The 19,785-nt window shown below is 45.6% G+C and overlaps 1 protein-coding gene across 3 annotated transcripts in view; it reads left to right on the plus strand.

The window, feature by feature from the left end:
- Positions 1–5,881: 5,881 nt before the first annotated feature.
- The window catches only part of ARHGEF7 (Rho guanine nucleotide exchange factor 7), a 112,340-nt gene continuing 98,436 nt past the window's right edge, over positions 5,882–19,785 (plus strand). Inside the window, exon 1 of one of the 3 annotated variants that reach the window (XM_057390306.1) lies at positions 5,882–6,193. In XM_057390306.1, the coding sequence (XP_057246289.1) occupies positions 6,029–6,193 (165 nt within the window). In that variant the 5' untranslated portion in view covers positions 5,882–6,028. Of the gene's footprint in view, positions 6,194–6,719; positions 6,781–19,785 lie in introns of those variants that run through there. The other 2 variants (XM_057390263.1, XM_057390297.1) reach the window with 2 other exon arrangements.

The following is a 19,785-nucleotide window of genomic DNA, read 5'->3' on the forward strand; positions in this document are numbered from 1 at the left end:
GGATTTTCTTCCATTAACCTAGTTTACTAAATGTATTTTCCAAGTGGCAATGAACGAGTGTCATTAGCATTCACTCGGAGTGAGAGAATGGCTTTGACTGTGGTTCTGCTTATTTGACTTCTCTCCCTAAACCTTATCCATCATGATGAATGCTTGGCCCACTTTGATTCTGGTAGGCGTAGTGCAAAGTCTGCTGGGGAACTGAGCCTGGGCCRTGTCCAGTCCCTGCTACTGCAGTCAAACCATAGAATCCCTTTAACCCACACATTATACACCCCTCTAAAAACAGCTGAGTTATTTGCCATCYTCTTTCTTCTCAGCACTGACAATTTTTATGTCTAGAAGAATCAAATACATTTTTCTGATTTCCAGCATAAATTTATTCAGGATCTGCTTATATCCATTTGCTTTTGTGCTAGCATTGTCCCAAAGCTTAAATAGCTGCATGYCTATCTGTGATATTTACCCAGTGGTGTATTTATAGACGGCCCTCCTGTACCCTTTCTCAGGCTTTGTTTCACCAGGGCAAACAAGCTGAGTTCCCATAAGATCACTGTCAGTCTTCTAACGACTCTGTTGCTGTGTGATTTAGTTTTTCCAGAGAACAAATGTCTGAGTCTCTGYGCTATACTCCAAATGAGTTTCTGCTAATGACTCGGTAACACTCTTTCTTACCTTTGCTCTGCCCAMAATTCTTCATCAGATACAATTTAGAATTTAATTTTCCTTTTTTATGGATGGTCAGGTCAGTCCCCTGTGATCAAAGCTCTTTGCAAATTTTAGAGCTAGCTGTTTAAAAATTTCATAGATTCATCAACTTTTAGGGAGCTGTGACAACTTCCACCAGCTGGGGATCTGCATCTGATATTTCAGCTTGCAGGACACAGCTTTCTCTGCGTCTGGCCTGAAATGGTGGAGCTCACTGCCAACTCCCCTCCCCCAAGACCTTCCACACAGGAACCACAGATTTCTTTCTGTCCAGCCTGCAATGTTAAAAAAGCATTCGCTCCAACTCATGCTTRCAAAATATGGGGCAAAATTTGGAAAATACTGTTCATTCATCATACATTTGTTTAAAAAATCTGAGACTCTCAGCTCCTTCTTTCTTTGTTCAAATTCAGAATATTTTCATTCATTTTAGTAATTTTGATTTCTCACTGTTCAATTCTTGTCCTTCATTTCTTTTTCAGTCCTCATTAAATGTGAATAAAACTTTTGAAATGGCAATTAAAATAGGTTTCTTTCCATGGAGAGAGCCTAAATGTGACAGCTCTGCTGCCTATTGTGCTGCTTCATTTCTTCCTTTCTCAGGTCTATCCTTCATCTTCCATCATCTGTGATTTAGACTAAGCCCTTCATGGCAAGGACCTTTGTTTTATATTCATCTCTGCTGAAAACAGAGACACTTATTGGTTTCTGAAAGTATAAAGAATGTAGGGGATCAATGCCATTATCCTGAACCGCACTTAGAAGACAAAGGCTGCAKAGCTCTTGAATTGATGCTCTTGGGAGAACAAAAGCAGAGCTACATTTTGGGCTACGGCAGACAGAGGACTCTCTGTCTGTGTATTTCCACCTGAAGATGATAGCCAGGGTAAAAGGTACAAAAGCACGAGTGACTGTGATAAAGCTTGTAACACAGGATTGTCTTAGTTGTCTAGTCAAATGCGAAAAATTTTGACTGCTAGGATTAAGATAGCCAAGGACTTGGCAGCAGCCTGGACTCTGAGCTCAGCCAGAGCATGGTGCCAATGGCCTGCACTGATTTAATGTAAAGATGTGGTGACCGTATTTCTGCTTTTGAGTAGACCCTAAAGGCACAGGAGGCAGTAGAGCAAGTGCACTAGAGGCTTGAGAGATTTGAGATCTGTGATCAGGGGAAATGAACGAGGGACTTGAGCTCTGGGGCATCTCTTTCCCAGCTAAAATCTCTAACACTGCTAAGCATCCCTGTTTTCCTTCAAATTCCACAACAGATGCCTGCAGCCTCCACGAMAGGAAGAGGTTTAAAAGCACATTTTTTCTTTCCATTTCTTTGCTTTTTGGGGATGGCTTGGACATTGGTGTGTTTAACACATGCATACTGTGATCCCTGTTTGAGAGGCCCAAGCCTGCTGGCCACCCCTGGTGCTGCCGTGGTGCCCAGGGAGCACTGCAGCCCTGAGCATCACGCTGCTGTCACCCTTGGTCGAACACCTGCTCTCAGAGTTCTGGATTTCTATTTCTGCTCAGAAAATTTCACTTTAGCTGCTCCCTGTAYGGTACTCATTTATTCATGCTTGCTTGACAGGCCTCTCAGGACCAAAAACTTTGCATCTGCCCATTAAAATACCTTGCATCTTGGAACATAATGAAAAAAATTGGGTCTCTGTTGTGTTTTTTTTGTTTTTTTTACAATTCATTGACACTTGTGCCAGTACCACGCAGCTCATTGATCTGCCTTCCTGAGCTCACCAACACAATCTTTGGTGTATGGGTTTTAACTGACACCTTCAGCTGACAGGTAGTCAATCAGCAGCAGAGAGAGCTGGTGGTATTGAACTTGGGATAAGTGGTTCCAGAAACTGCAAAAGACGAGCTCCTCTACAAGCCTCAAGATACTTTTGAAAGGTAGGTTTAACTGGACATGGAAATACATCTCTGAGTTTAACACAGAAATGTGCTTTGTTGGGGTGAGGCTTTTACTACAGAGAGATGATGCAAACCTCCCTAGGCTAAAACTACAGAGATAGCTACGTATAGCATGGGAACCCCAGCACAGCAATTGATCCAGTATGACCACTGTAGAGCTAATTACAGACTGTCAAGGCAATTTCTGTTCAAGCCGGACTGATAATTAATTAGTCACCTCCACACTGAAATCCTGACCTTGGTTTGGCACAGGGAAAACACAGAGTTGTGAATCTGACCAAAGCATCTCATTGCTGCCCCGAGGCAGGCAGACAAGGTACTAGCAGCTGAAAATGATAAAATGGCAAAGGAAAGAACAAAATGAAGGAGTAGCTTTCTTTACCTGCTCTTTCCTTCCTCTTCTGCTCTCCCTCCTCCAAAACCAATTGCTCAGGCTAAAAGACTAAATAAAACCCATGGAGGTATGATTGTCCTTTGGAGACTTTCAGTTAATTCATAGTGCAGAATAGAGGAAGTGTCTCTACTCATAACTTTTCGGTCAAATCGAAAACTGGCAATTTATTCCCGCTGTTTTTTCTTTCAACTAGTTGCTAATCCAGGGCAGAAATTTGCCTTCTACCTCGTGCCTACCTGGTTTCCTTAGTAACTTCTCATAAGAATATGACAAAAACTTGGAAAAGACCAAATAAATTGTCAACCACTTAATCTTTATTTATAGAAAATGACGTGCTGCTAAAACTACAAGATCTCTGCCAAAGCTGCCTGATGTATTTCATAGATTATGGCCTTCTTTTTTGTTCTAAAAAAGGTCCAGATATTATTAAACTAAAAAAAAAACCCACCAAAATATGAGAATCTTTTTCTTGTGTAAAAAGATTAAAGATCTGGAAGTTACCTGGACCTACATACATGCTTCATATCTATCCTTTGTAAGAGTCAAGACCAAAATTCCTTTTTCAACTCTGCATATATTTTAAATGTTTTGCAGAAAATTTTGGTTAAAATCATCCCTCTCTAATGTCTTCATAAAGAATTTAGATTATTTAAATACTATCAAAACAGATGCTTGAATAAAGATGTTATCAGTTTATGATTTAGAAGCAACAGTGGCACCAAAGACAGGACATAAGAGAATCAGAACATCCTTAATTGTGAAACAAAGAAGGAGTACAGATTTGCAATAATTATATGTTTAATTGTTTATTTCAAAACTCCCACAATGGCATGGGTTCTACTCGCTGGATGGTGCAGATACAAAAATATCTATCTGTCCTACAAGTTTGCAGTATAAATGGACAATACTGGAGCATGCAGGAGCAAAGAATAAAACAAGGAGCTGTGCAGAGAGTTCAGGTGYTTTGCAGTAAATATCTTATTGGTGAAAGTCTGACAAGAAAGGAAGCCAGGAAGGGAGTGGCATGCTCCTAAATCTTTTGGGCACTTCCACTTTTTTCCTTTCAAGATCTGGAAATGGTTTCCCTACTTGTGTCAAGCTTGTTTCAAAATCCTCCAGGCAGAACACCCACACAGTTTYCCAATGGCAAAGAATTGCCATGCTTGTGCTCTTCATAGCCAGCAAATTATTGGATAGGAAGCTGTTGCTCAAAATAAATATGGAAGGGTGTACACTTAAGTGCAGAAGAATTGTGAGGAGATAGGTGATGGATGTCAGTCAGTGATAACCCAAATATTGCTTGTAATGAAACTGTTTATGCTTTGTTAGGATCGCTACTCTGCAATGTAACATGTTGTTCCATTTCCTTTGGATGGGTTTTCCCACAACATGTCATGTATCATGCTCTTTACTGTAATCAGCCATGTGCTTTTCACCTTGTTCATGCAGTCATCATATCTCTCACATAAAAAGTTTCATGAACTCATGTTTTTGACCAAAAGGGCCAAAAGGGATGTCCCCCACTTTCTGCTTACTTAGCTCAGGAAACTACTGGGGAAGCCCTGCTGGGGATGTCGAGGTATGAAGTGCCTTCTGACCATTGCTTGGTTATCCCATCCTGCTTGAGTTCAGGTGGGTATTAACGCTGGCAGAGCCCAGTCTGCTCCTCTCACCTCAACCAAACAAGGAGCAAAAGGAAAGAGAAATTTTGGAAGAGATATCTACCTAAGGCATCAGAGTTTTAGGAAAATCTGCACCTCTTATGTGCTAGAAGGAGATTGAATGTTGAAATTAGATTGTCTTGTCTCAAATATAAATGCACCTGTGTCTTTCTGGGCTGGCCTGTGGTTTTGGAGGAGATTCTGGTTCAGRAGAACCTACTGGAGCTGCTGCTGAGGGACTGTGATGGTAGTGGATGCAGCCAGGCTGGAAGCAGAACAGCAGAGATGAGTTTGGGTTGGCATTATTCCCTCTAATTCTGCTTTGAAGGCGTTTTGCGCCTCGAGGGGGTCAAGGTGGGGCGAGAGGGGCTGTGGTGGTATCGCTTCTCCAGGCCTATGTGCTGCATCAGGGAGACTGATGGCAATAGAGGACCCTGGGGAGCCCGCGCCAGCCAGCTCCTAACAAAAAAATACCAATTGCTCACACTGTCCTGCCCAAGCAAAGGCTTGAGGGATGGGTTTTGTCACAATAAAAGGCTCTGTTTCAGGTTAGCTTTGACAGTCCTTCTGAGTATTTACGCAGGTTTCCTAGCGGGTGCCGCAGACCATCGGGCTGGAAGCTGGCGGGAGGCGCTCCGGAGATGGAGCATCCCGGCAGGCGCACGGCGGGGATGGCGCGCACCGGGGCGAGCCCGCGACCCGGCCGCTGGGCCGAGGCTCCCGAACGGATTTCCTTGCGCAGGGGAACGACGGGCAAAGGCGGGGATCGCGTTAATGCGGCCGGTCGGGCCGGGAACCGGCCGCCGGTGCTCCCAGAGGTAGATGGTCCGAAATCGGCCGCCCCGAGCCCGGCGCCGAAGGCTTGCGGGGGTTCGTTCCCTGCGCGACGGCGCTGTCCGAGGAGGAAACGAAGGGCCGGGGGATCCCGCAACTTTTCCCCGCGGCCGGCGGTGCCCGGCGGTTCCCGGCGGCTCCCGCTCCCGCCCCGCTGCGCGCCCGCGGAGGCTCCGGCCGCCCGCTAGGGGGCGCTGTCCGGCCGGCCCTCGGTGCGCGCAGCGGGCGCGGAGCGGTGCGCGGGTCTCCGCGGGAGCGCGGCCCCCGCCCGCCGCCGCTGCCAGTGATGTCATGGGGCGGCGGCGGCGGCGGCGGCGGCGGCGGCGGGGGGGCGGGGAGGAGGCGGCACTGCAGCTGCATGTGTCTGTAGCGGCGGGGCCGGGGCGTCGTCATCTGCATTCACATGGGGGCGGCGCCGCCGGCCTCCGCCTGAAGCCCCCGCCGGGGGAGACACAAAACCCACGCGAGGCGCGGGGCGCCGCGACCCCCGCCCGCCGCCGCCATCGCCATGAATTCGGCGGAGCAGACCGTTACGTGGCTGATCTCCCTGGGCGTGCTGGAGTCGCCCAAAAAGACCATCTCCGACCCCGAAGGCTTCCTTCAGTCCTCTCTGAAGGACGGCGTGGTGCTCTGCCGCCTGCTCGACCGCCTGCTCCCGGGCACCATAGACAAAGTAAGTGCCCGGCGCCCCCCGCCCCGCCGCCCTTTGTGCGGCCGGGCCCGCCGCCCCCGGCCCCGCCCGCGCCGCCCCCTCTGCCGGAGRGGGGACCCCCGGCCCCGGGAGCGCGGTGAGGGACGCGGGAGGCGGAGCGGGGATCGGTCCCCGTTGGGGGGCCGGGGAAGAGCGGGGAGCGGCAGCTAGCGGGGCTTCCCCCCTGAGGGRCCACTGTTCTGCAAGTGTTTTACAAACGCTCCGCTCCCCAGAGCCGAGTCCTGCCTGTGCACGGGAGATGCATTAATTTTGGGGGGTGGACTATGGACCCTTTCTTGCGTGCCACGAGCCGGCTGYAAACTTATCTACGCAACTGCTGGAATAGTCGGTGCCTCACCTCGCTTGGGAGGTGATTCAGCTCATCCCTTCCAGCCTCTGAAGGACATTTTAGCGTTTGATGCTTAGTTTTCTTGAAGGCTGTTTTAGCGTTATTTGGGTCCTTTACTGTTTCGTAGCCTGTGGAAAAATTCTCATCCTTTTTTTTCGGGTTGAAAAAGCGCGTTACAGCTCTACTCAGCGTTGCGTTTGAAGAAAATGTACTCTGTCAGGTAACTTTTATGTGTTCCGTGTGCGTACGTAATTCCCGTCGTGGCTCAGCTAGAGGGAGAGGGGTTTGGTTGTGCCTCAAGACTTGGGACAGTGCCGTTGTCTCACCTGACGTTCAGTAATGTWGTGTGCGTAGACACCGACATATTGACAAAACTTCCCTTGTGGGCCAGTCCAAGGTGGTGAAGAGAAGATTGATGAAGGTCATCTGCTATGCTGATGGGGTAACTCCTTGCTTGAAAATAACACCGTGTTTTTCACCTTCTGCAGTTGGCAGAGCACTCCACTCACTGGAGCCTGCTGACAGTGGGCTTTGTTACCTTTTGTGGCTCTCTATTTCAAGTAGTCCACAGACCCACGAAGTTGAAACCGGWGCCTTGAGCTCAGCAGGGCACTGGGCTGCTCTGGGCTGTCTCCCTTCGGTTTTTCAGTTTGTCACCCAAACTGTTGTGTTGTTATTCTTTTTTTGTTGTGCTGTAGTGTGGAGGTCTTGGMTCTGGACTGGAGTCCCACTCTGAAGGATCTAGTAGATCATTCCTGCCTCCCAAAACTCACAGGTAAATTAGGAGGTGGCACTGGGATACGGAAACCCCATGAAGTGATGAGAGCGAGCACAGTGTGTCACACAGGTGGCTGTGAGCGTGTGTAACTCAGGGACCACCATGGTGGCCAGTGGGGCTAGCTGGGACAGCTGAAGCCACTGCTGCTGGTGCTGCCAACTTTCCCCACCACCATTTTCCCCGAAGTGGCTGTTCAGGCCATAGAGCTGAAGAGACTWTGTCCCTGCTCCCAGGGTCCTGTGGCTTTGTAGAGGTGGTGCGTGAGGTCCAAACTGTTGTGTGGTGCACTGGGCTGTGAACTGGGGAGGTAAATGTCCTGTTCTGCCATCCGGGGTGACACATCTGACAGGGGGTTGAGGGCACGTGGGGATCCTCCACCTGACTATYCGCTGGCTCTGACAGGCTCTGCCCTTGCCTCCTTGTCCCCAGGCTCTTTTGCCTGGTGGCACCAAGTCCAAGGAGGATTTTGGCAGCCTGTCCCGCGGTGCTGCTCCAGGCATGCTCCCTGAGCACTTCTTGGACTTCGGGCTCTGAGCTTTGGGGCAGAAAAGTTCTTTCCCCTTTGTTTAGATATCAAGCCTAGTAAGATGGGGTCCTGCACTCAATCTGGGAAACAGGCTCTACTGAGCAACAAAATAAACAAAAAAGCATAACAGAAATAAGTGTTAAAASAGTGTTTCCCAACTTAATGTGCTTKCCTGTTAACAGTATAACTGGGGACAGTTCAGGTAGTGAATGCAAGGCTCTCTTTTCATCTCAGAGGAGCAAACGCYTCTCATGTTTGGGTGGGGGTCCCTTCACAGCACCCATAAGCGGAGGAGGTTTTGCAGAGGGGCACAGCTCTCTGCAGCCAGCCCCTACATCAGCCTGGAGTGCAAGGAGCTGTCAGTGGGACTTCTGGTGGAGCTCGTGGTGCTGCAGCACGGGGTTTGCAGCGGGTGGTGTGCAGGCTGGGATGGCAGCCAGGGCGGGAGGAACGCTGGCGCCTCRCAGCCTCCCACCTCCCTGCGCTCGCCCCGTGCCGAGCAGGGTGCTGGGACAGGTGGCTGCCCTGGGTGTCCCTGCTGACCCGCTGTGTCTCCTCTGCCTTTGACTTAGTTGTAAGTCTGGGGAGAAATAGTCCTTTAAAAATTAATTTTTTGAGGGGATCTTTGGTTCTGTGAGCATAACTGTACTTATTCTCCTGGGCTGTTCACAATGCACTTTCAAATTCATAGTTGTGTCTGAGAGACTCACAAACTCATTTTTCCAACTAACTTYGTAAATACTCTTTCTGTAGACTCAGAGTTTATACCCCATACTTCTTTCATTTCTCATGTATGTTATGTCTAAACTGTTTCCATGTTACTTTTTCTTTGTTTGTTAGTAAAAAGATATAAAATTTACATCCTTTCCTGTGCCATGTTATTTTTTCCAAGTCTTTTTTGCTACTACTGTTTGTTATGTTCCTTTTTTTATACTGAGTGTGTTTAAAATGTGAGCCTTTTTATGCCTTATTTGCCCTGAAAGTCTTCATTCAAAACTGGACATTTTTGAAGTCTAAAAGATACAAGGTTTGTCCCATGAATGTAGATTGATTCAGTTCTTAAAATCATTTGAGATCATAATTTTCTATAAATATCTGACATTAGCAGACACTTTGAAGACTCACAGAGCTCATTTTCCTGTAAATACAAAATAGTAACTAAAACCAAAGAGAACATTAAAAAAACCCCCAAATTATAAATATGAAGGAATGTTTATCAGCTTGGAGTGCTTTTAAAGATTTTTTAGAAGATGCCGTAAATGTATTTCTTTCAAAAGCAGATTAGAAAGAGGATTCAATATATGCAGGAATGCAGTAATACATTTTTTGACATTTTGTGCTTTTTTAAGCCTCTGGGTATCCTGAGAGTAATTAGTAGAAGATCTTTAATAAAATAAAGATTGTGTGACCAAAAAAGGGAATCAAGCACTTGAAGGTCAAAGAACAGAATTTTCATGAGTCAATAAAACAAATTGGTGTTTCAAGGCGGGTTAGTATATTCTTCCTTTAGAGAGCTGTTCTGTTTGTGTACCAGCATTGCACAAAACAACCTACAAAGCTTCTTGCCAGGAAGTTTTGGCTGATTTTGTTTACATTACAATCATCTTCTACCTTGGAAAGTAATGTTGTTACAGACCGTTTCTTATTTTTGGGCTCCCTTTTAAATGTGGTAATCATTCCTTTGCATTTTGAAAGAGATCATGACAGACCAAAACAAAATAATTGGGTTATAGCARCGCGATGTACTGCTCAATAACCTTGTCCTGATCACAGGAAATGAACAAAAATAAGGGCAATTATTAAAAAAAACGCTGCAAATCAACAAAACGAACAACAGCTTCCCCCACCCCGTCCAAACCCAACCATGTCCTAAGTTTTTAAAATACGGAGATCTGTGCTGAAACACTCTGGTAAGTTGATTTGCTCCGAAAGATAGGGAATTGCTGAATTTAAGTAATTTGAATAAAAAGCCATAATTTCGATTTACAGGATTTCAACCTTGTGTAGTAAAACTGAGTTACTCTGAAGGCAGGGAAAGGATCCCCGTGGAAGCATTGCAGTGCAGTTGTCTGCCGCTTAGATGCTTTTCCTCGCAGAGATCATTTTCCAAACAGATTCCTCCATCGCAGACCAGTTTGACCCACTTTCAACGTTGTAAACAGAGATCAGAATTGGAGCGGGAATTTTCCTTGTCATATGAGGCTTCGCGCTCCATTAAGTTTTGTTTGTACTTTTATTTTTGGTCAGCTGTTCGACAGAAAGCGTCGTTTTGAGGACAGCTTTGTTCTGTTTGGGGAAAATAGGGAAGACGTATCGGGGAATGCGATGCAGCAGCCATTTGACACCCCGTGGTGCCCCCCTCCCGTTAGGGGCTCCTGGAGGGCACAAGAGCAGCTGGTTCGGTGCTTTGAAGCCAGGGGATGGGCAGCGTGCTGGGTGTGCTGGGGCTGGCTATCGCTCGCCCCGGCCCCCCTCCGTCGGATGCACCATCCCCAGCCGTGGTACCGAGCGTAGGATTGAACAGCCCAGAAGCTGCTCTGCTGCGTGTGGGAGGCTGATCCAAAACACAGCCGCTTCCTCTTGCTGCTCCCGCATCGCCGAGGTGGGAGACGGACAGCACGGGGCTGGCCCCGGGAAAACAGACACAGCTCTCTCTGTCGCTGGATGAGACTTGGGGCATGGCTGAAAGGAAACGTCATTCCATTCCCCGTGGAGGGTTGGGGACTGGCGTTGACATTAATTTGGTTATTAATCGGGATAGTACCAGGACTGAGGGCTGCAAAGATTAGGATCTTTGTACAAATACCTCATATATCTGTATGATTCTCTTTTTAATGATAGAAGTCTTTTGACTAAATGAGGCGTTCTTAATTGTAATTTAGGAATAAATTAACTCTTTGCGATTCACAAGGCTGTTGTGTATGAGCACAAGCACTAAGAGTCCAAGTATCCAAAAGGAGGGTTTGGGCTGGCACGTGTGGCAGCCATGTCACCAGCCTTGTCCCCGTGATGAGTGTGTGCTCTTACGGCTCAGGCAAAGGGAGATTTATGTCCACTTATCTCTGATTTCACATGGAAGTATCAGGGTTAAGAATACTTCTCTCCTGTTTTGACAAGGTGTGACCTGAATGTGGTATTTCAYGTGTTCTGAAGGAAGAAGAAAGGAAAGGTGTTTTGGAGCGAGTGTTAATAACAAGTGACAATTTTTATGGCCCATTATCTTTGCGGAGGKTGCAACACTGGCTGTGAGCTGAATGTGGAGCCAAGACAGATCTTGGGAACATCGCACCAGCAGTGCAGACTTTCCTCCTAAAGCAGAAATTTCCAGGTGCTAGTTGGCCCCTAGCAACCTACATTTTGCAAGTTCTTCTGGCAGGGTGTTGTCACCCTGAAGCCTTGCTGAGGCTGTYAGGGTCTGCCTGGCTGACCCCAAACACTGTCCTGCCTTTGCTCACTGAAATCTGTTGGGAAGGTATTGTGGTTGTGAGTGTAGCAGCAGCAGCAGCAGGTTATCACRGGACTAGACCTGGGAGGCAGGAAGCAAAATCTGCATTTTAATGTGCATATGCTCTCTTCCCTCAGCAATAGTCCTCCCAAGGAGATTATTGTGCTTCTGGCAGGAATAATCCGTGCTGGACAACTGTGCCTGCCATGGCTGCATGCTCAGGRTATGCTGGTGTGTGTTTGAATGCTGTTGCTCCAGGGTGGAAGCATTGCAAGGACGAGCTGAGAGCCTGGGGAAAAGTTATCTCAAACAAAGTCATTAGGGTGCCTTTTTCCAGAATAATGCTGTTCTCGTCAGTGTTACTGTGAACTTTGTAGGATTGTTTGGTCCTGTTACAGATTTGTCATTTACCATGTTAGTCCTACTGCCTTGTGAGAGCAGGGATACACAAATGCTCTRAGGGAGAATGCCCTTGCTTTTCCTGTCTGTGTACTGGCTCTGTAAWCCTGGTGACTGCGATATTATCCAGAGAAATCCAGTCTGCCTGTGCTCATTGAGGGAGCAGAGGGCTTGTGTCTGTGTGCTGCCTTTTTCCTTGAAAACTGGATCCTGTCAGTGCATAAAGGTCCAGACTGAGTAAGAAGGGGGTGCCAGATCCTGAGAAGAGGAGGCAATTGAGGAAACTGTTAGTCATTAAGTTGTTTTTTGTAAGAAAACACAGAAAAATAATGTAGTTCTGCTGGTCTTACTGTCATTAATGTCTCTTCCACWGTTTTTATATATGTTCTTTCTATGCCTGTACATAATGTGGACAACAGAAAAAATGATTCTTTAGCCCTCAAGTGCTCTACTGCTACCCTGACTTTCCTCCGAATGCTGTGTCTGTGTGGAGAAAAGGAAGAACTGTGGGATGCCACCAGCATGCTCCCCWCTTGTTACATTACATGCTAGTGTCTGAGGGCACCACATTGTTTGGCTGAAAATGTTTAAAACTGTAATTCCAGCCTTAGAAAACTGGAATCTGGCTTTAAAACTGAAGTTTGCAAACTATGTATGTATATAGTTGTATTTATATGTACACACACACATAGATATAGTTATATATATTATATATAATATATATATTATTGAAATCTGGCTATAAATTACTGAGGGGAATTCAATATGCATCTTCCTTAAATAACAGTTTTAATTAATTGTTACCCAGTGGCTGTGATTTGAAGAGCTGGAACCTTAAAACATTTCAAGCGTGACAGGGCTTGCAAAAATACTGTGAGCTGGCAGCATGGAAGCAGTGTCGGTGTTGCACCTTGGCTGGCTGAGCTTTCCTCCCTGATCCTCAGCCAGGGTGACACTCCTGCYCTCTCCCTCACTCTGCTGCACAGAGCAAAGCCATTTTCTCTCCACATCTCTCCRTATGATGTGGCCACTGCTATTACCCACCCCCAGAGTTACAGAATCATAAAATGGTTTGGGTTGGAAGGGACCATAAGATCATCTAGTTCCAACACCCCTGCCATGGGCAGGGACAGCTTCCACTAGACCAGGTTGCTCAAAACCCCATCCAGCCCAGCCTTGAACACTTCCAGGCATGAGGCATCCATGGCTTATCTGGGCAGCCCGTTCTGGTTGTGCCTCAGCACTCTCATTGTGACGGGGAGTTGAGCAGGGGTGGCCAGCTTCATCTGCTGAAAGTTTCCATSGTACCTCTCCTCGTCACGGGTCACTGACACCCTGCGGGCAGAGTCCGCTGTCCCTTCCTGGCCAATGAAACGCTGCTTGGGTCCAAGGGCATTTAATACAGGTCTCCATTTTCCTCCTCTGCAGTGAGTGCTATTGGATGATGTTGGCAGCTTGCCCAGAAGAGAATCCATCCCTTTTGTAGGGCTTTGGTAGTCTTATGGAATATTTTCATGGGGTGGGGGGAGGGGGAAAGCAGTAAAAATCATATACCCCCCGCACTGGTGCAGCTGTGCTGTCAGAGAAGTGCTTTTGTTGGCTTCGTTAATGTCACTGGGGGAAGTGGTGCCGTTAGACTGGCAGAGGAATTCCCTCTCTGGCATATGTTACATCCACACTGAGGAGCGATGCCAGCATATCTAGCAGCAGAGCTCTCCCAGTGTAAACAAACCCTGAGTGATTGGACTCCTGAAGCCTGAGCTTGCGCTGCATCAAAACAGCGATGCTCTGCAGGAAACACTGCAGGGTTTACATGAGAAGGGGTGCAAAATCCCTYCCCATCAGCCTTCCATCAGCCCTTCACAGGGGAATCTCTTTGGTTCAGTTCTTGCCAAGCCCACACCTGGAGCTGCTTTTAGTCAGGCTTTTTTCACGCACTGATTTCAGGGAAATACACACCTTCCTGTGGATGCCTAATGCTGGCACTCCTGGAGCTCTGCAGCCTGAGGCTGATGATGCTGCGTGGGGTTGGGGTCAGTTCCACGTTAGGTGATTTCCTCTTTTTCTTAAAAATAGCAAGAAAATAAGAAAAAACACAGGAATTAGGATTATTAGTTCTTAGATTTTAGGAAGCATGAGAAAAGAGATTACTCCTGCAGCTGCAACCAGACTCTGTTCTGTGTACATATCACATTCTTCAGGCACACTCCTGTACCTGTGTTCTGGTAGAACTGCTGCCTAGTTCAGGTCACAGGGTGGCCCWGCAAGGATCCTAACTGCAGGTGCAAAGACAACTGTGAGTCTTATAACTGATATATGCRTGGCATTCTTTGTTTCTGAATGCTGTGTAAACCTATGTTTTCTGCATAAAATACAAAAATTTGATGGACACTCGAGAAAACAAAAATAGCGTACGGACTTCCCTGGTGCCTTTAACCTACTGTGTTTGCATCTCAGGGCTGGGTTAAATACCTGCCTCCTGGGCATCAGTTTACAGACTTCCACAAAATGGCAGAATCAATTAGGTTGGAAAAGACCCCTCAGATCATCAAGTCTTTGACTAAACACTGCCATGTCAGGTAGACTAAGTGCCATATCMRGTCTTTCCTTAAACAYCTTCAGGGATGGTGACTCTACCACCTCCCTGGGCAGCCCCTTCCAATGTTTAATCACACTTTCTATGAAGAAAATCCTCCTAATGTTCAACCTGAACCTTTCCTTATGCAACTTGAGTTTATGTACATTGATGGGAATTTAATCAGGGTCCAAGGGAAGAGGCAAAAGTACTTCTACTTCAAAAAACATACCMTTTTCCTGAATATCATTTAATTTAGGTACATATCTGAAAGGATGAGCTCAAACAGCTGCATCAGTTTTTCAGTGTCATTTTKGGAGGGCAGGTTAATGGAAAAGACTGGCTCTAATTGTTGCGTAAGGTCCAGTTTATAAAGGCTGCCACAAGACCCAGCTGGCATTTTATCCAGTCTGTACATTTCCTTTGCAAACTTACCTGAACTTAGGTTTTGAGGGCTGTTTCCAATAAAAAACTGAAACAGCTAAAGCAGAACATTCGTGTGTTTGAATGTAGGTCACTGTTAATGAAGACGAGTCAGGCAGACGAGCATTTCTGAACATGTGCGGGGGAAGAAATCGGAAGAGCTGGAGGAGTCTCCAGCTAACCAAAACTGYTCTTGGTTTCAGGTGGCATAGCAAGGTGGAGGTAGAGGGAGTGCAGTGATGGCTGATGAGTTGGTGTGGCCTATTGCATTGTAAAGAAAAGGTGGTGGGTTAAGATTGTGTGGCTAAATGTGGGATTGGAGTTGCTGGTTTGGAAGGTGGTGGTGTGTGCTCTGAGTTGGGAGAGATGGAAAGATGGAATAGAGGGASTGAGTGGGGATGTCGGATGTGGAGGGGTGTCATGTGGGGTTAGTCATGATGACGGCTTTGGACTGAAGGCAGTGGAATCTAAGAGCTGCTACTGTGGCTGTCACCAATAGGGGTCTCTAAGAGCAAGAGGTTTGGGAACCTTTATACTCTATTATTAAGAAATGGGCACTCGCCACTCTTCCGAGAGTTCTTCCAAAGGACACTCAGAGTGCTCTTGTAAGTCCCAATGCCTGGAGTTTGGGACACTAAGTAGATACCTGCTTTTACCTTCTGCTGTGTCTTAGTTAACTTCAAGGCTGGGTATCCTCAGCATACAAGAATTTTAGGGTGTATTGTAAGGCACCTTCCTTTCTCTTTGTACTGCATGCAGAGCCCAGGTGAATCCTGGAAATGTAAAATGTGGGCTCCTTAGTGCATGACCTGTAGGAGCTTCAATCTTTTAGTGGATCTAGCTCTTGCTATTTATCTGACTACTGATCTGAGTGCCTGCTGCTTGTGCTTTCAGAACATGGGTTCCCTCAAGCCAAAATACAGGTATCTACCCTATGCTGACTGCTGTGTGGATTATTGTTGAGGAGTTTGTGGGTAGCAGGTTTTATAGGGTGGGAAAAGTCAGTGCTAAAGACCTACAGTACTGCAGAAACAATATCATGGTAAAGTCTGGTGCTCTATCAAGACACCTGATTTTAAAACAAAACTGCCCTTTGCTGAGAATCCTGATCTGTGTTTTTAGTTTAGCTATAGCATCCTGCTGATGTGCGATGTGCGATCCTTGGAGAGGATCCTTGAGCTGGACTCAACTCTGGAGTGCTCCTTACTTAGGGATGTGGAAGATGTGATCCTTTGAAGTGCAGCTGTGCCTGCCTCCCGCTGTCCTGGGAGGAGCATGGGGTTCCATCTGCAGTCCTCTCAGCCCCACTGCTCACTGACTGTGGAGCAAGTGCTGCACTTGCCATTGGTCCCTAGCAGTGACCCCTAGCTTCCTTGAGAAGCAGAGGGTGTCCTCTTGTGTTGCTGTGTAGCCACTGCTTCTTTTCCATCCCTGCTGGGTGCAGTTTGTGAGGGCCAATAGTCTGGGACAGAGCAGGAAACCCGAATGCCAACAGGCATGGGCCCTGCTGGGCATGGGTGCAGGTGCAGGCAGAGGTCAACAGCTGGGAGTGGTGGAGAGGGAAAGAACCTGCAGGAGTTGCTGGACAGTTACTGCCTGCAGCTTAAACCATCCAGGGCTGGTGTGACAATGGCCAGGATTCTTCCTCGTGATGTTTTTAATCTTGATTTTTATCCCTGGAYGGAAACCCTGGTGACAAATCCCAGCCTGGAGTGCTTGTGCAGGAGGTGTTTGCTCCATTGGAAATCAGTTGCCCTTGACCAGTCAAAGGGGCTGGAAGCAAAACATGGCTGCTGTGGGACTGAGTGTGATCAACAGGACCTTTTGTTAGCTTTGCTGCATTGTGCAATTATGGTATTTTTACTGATCAGATTGCAGTAGTKCTCTGTGTGCACAAGTTATTCTGAAACATGGAGAGAAAACTGTCTTGTGCTGTCAGGGGAATCTGGTGTAAAAGGTTCCAGGCAGGATGAAGAGGATGTGGAAAAAAATGGTCCAGCAATTTGTGGCAAAGGGCAGTACCCTCCTCCATTCTGTTCCTAGAACACTTCCCTTTGGGATTGTATGCTGTGATGCTCCTTACAGTGCAGGATTTTCCCCTAATAGCCCTCCTTGAGGGCTGAGTCTTTGAACTTCAGRCTTGAGCAGCCATACTCTTGAATAGGATGTTTTTAAGCATCTGCCAGACTTGTCTACTAGTTTACAGAYAGTGTTACGTTCCCCTAATAGTTTCTGCTTTGTATTAACTGAGATAGTCTTGTTACACAGTAAACCATGCTGTACTTATTATATATTGTGCTRGATAAATGGTTGATTTAACGTACATGTAGGAACTGTGTTGTTACTCAGTCTCTTCCTATTGCCCATCTAGTAGATTCCAGTTTCTGTATAAGAACCTTTTGCACCTCTCTCTCTGTGACCCAGTTTGTCAGCTTGCTCAGGAGATGAATGCAAGTAAACAGCCAGTTTCCCATACATATAGCTGAAGATGTCTCCTACTTTTTATTAATGTCTCATGTTTACTAGAGATTGCAATCAAAGAACTGTRGGTTCAATATTTTAAAAAATTAATTATTGTACACATTCCTTGCTTATTTTCTTCATATAATTTCCCTGTCCAAATGAACTAGTGGTGCCGTTTTTCATTTTTTCTAGGACCACCCCTGTCATACCTTTTCTTGATGCAGCCTGTCTCTGCATTGTCCTTTTTTATTGACGTTATTGTTGTTTAAAACCACAGATTTAAACTGATCAAAAGGGATGTAACATTTTGAAAATGTACCCTACTTTTTTTTTTTTTTATTGTTCTGAAGCCTTTTCCCTTGTTTTGTGAGGGAAGAAATGGAATTTCTAAAGATTTACTGTAATTTATTGTTTTGAGGAAGATGATTTTTAGCTGGAAACATGCATTAGAGTGCTGATAGGGCTGAGGTCTCAGAGGTGTATTTGGCATGTATTTTTACCTAGCTAGGTACCATCTATTTGCACTGTGCATTTTGCATCACACCCACCTTTTCTGGATGGTGGGACATGTACTCTGCTCCTTGATAGCTGCAGTGCATCATGTAAGTGTCCTCATTGAACGAGCTGTGATTTCCAGAACTGCTCCCCTAGAGATTAAATCTTAATCAGAACCTGTCCCTGAACCACAAAGAAGTGTTTTAAACAGTGGCTGCTCTGAGTATTACCTTCCACTTGTCTCTTTGGATTCCACTGTGGCACCCCGGTCCCTAATTAAGAMTATATCATGCCCCTCTGGAACCCCTGTCTTTTCTAATTACTATTAACCTTTTCTATTTGTATTACTAGAGCACACAGAGGTTCCAGTTGGACACTGAGGCCTCTTTGTACTAAGAGCTGTGTATACATAGAAGAAGAAGATAACCCCCATTAATGAACTAATGGTGTTGGTCTATAAAAGGAAAAGGATGAAGCAAATACTGGAGAGGAAGATAYGTAACCTCTTTATTTTGCTGGTTTTATATACATGCAACCTACTTTTTATTAAGCTAAGCAATTTTGAAATATGACCCTGCTTTTATTTTGTTTATCCTTTTTCTCTGAATGTATTTGCCATCTTCAGGGAGATTAGGACTTACCTGCCTGTGGTCTGCTTGCATGATGTTCTGTTACATTTTGAATAGCCTGTGAGGCTACAAATGCAATTTGTGTGAGAGAGATCCTGCTCCTGAGCTTTCTGTAACTGTAAAGGATATGTACATGTACCATATGTGTGATTTTAGCATGGGCTTGGCCCACATAACTGCATTTCAGCATTCTGTCGCAGGGCTGATTTTTTCTTCAGGTTCCTTACTGTGTTTCTCAGCTGTCTGTAGGAGAAGATTGCCAGAATCACATTAAGATTTTCCAGGTAAATAACGGGGTTGCTTCATTTTATGGGATCATTAATGCTTTACATTTCTAGCAGGATGCAAATGCTAAGATATTTTTAAATTCTTTACCCATCTGCTTCYGTCTTCTGTTGTATAAAATGCCGCTGCAGCCAAGAGCTGAGAAAATGTACCCTACTTTTTTATCACTCTGAAGCCTTTTCCCTTGTTTTGTGAGGGAAGAAATGGAATTTGTAAAGATTTACCGTAATTTATTTTATTGTTTCGAGGAAGATGATTTTTAGCTGGAAACATGCATTAGAGTGCTGATAGGGCTAAGGTCTCAGAGGTGCATTTGGCGTGTATTTTAAGCTTCCAGACCTGACAGGGAACAATTTGCTGGRCTTGCTTGTTGTTTCTTTAATCTTTAATTGAAAATTTTTGCCTTTCTCTAATAATGTCCCTCCTTACCCTCTGCCCCCCCCCCCCTTTTATTTTGGCTTCTTTCCAGTTATTGTTCAGTCTTTTATGAATCATACCTTTTAAGCCTGTTATAAGGTGGTAGTACACATGTCTGGGTTTCTTAGAATRACCGAGTTTAATGCATTGGAGACTWTGGGACATTTTGGGTTGATGTGGCTTACATTATGAGACAAGACATTTATTTCTTTTAAGAGAAACTTAGATTTACTGTGATTTCTTGGGARAGGTTGTTTGTGTTTGGAGAGCAGAAGTAATGTTAAGGTTTCTCAGAATGAAAAGAGGCCTGGATGAACAAAGTAGAAAAAAAAGAAAATGGTGGGTACAAGAAAGAGACAAGGAAGTGACATATAAAAGGAGATAAACCCAGTTATTATGGAAATAGTTTAAGATAAAACAGTTATAAATTGCAATATAAATATATCATTGTTGTGTGTATATTAAGAACCTATAGGAGTGAGCATACTAGAAGCAGCAACATAGGAAAACTGAAAAAATTCCCAGGAAATTCCTATTTTAACAAGGGATGTTGGCATAATAGACTGAGCTTTAGATTTCTTACTAGAATTAAGAAATAAGTTAATATAGTATTAAAAAAGTATATCAAGCAAGAGATATGAAGGTCATGGTGTTTTCAGGAGAGCTCTCTCACCTCTTGTGCCCTTCAAACTTATTGAATTTATCTTTTGGATTGTTGTACTTCCATAGGRCTTCTTTAGCATTCCCTTTACGTTTTAGTATAGTTGTTCTTAGCCCACAGTGGTTTATC

This window comes from Malurus melanocephalus, unplaced genomic scaffold, assembly GCF_030028575.1.
Source record: "Malurus melanocephalus ecotype Western Australia unplaced genomic scaffold, MMel_1.1 scaffold_1, whole genome shotgun sequence".
Classification (NCBI taxonomy): domain Eukaryota; kingdom Metazoa; phylum Chordata; class Aves; order Passeriformes; family Maluridae; genus Malurus; species Malurus melanocephalus.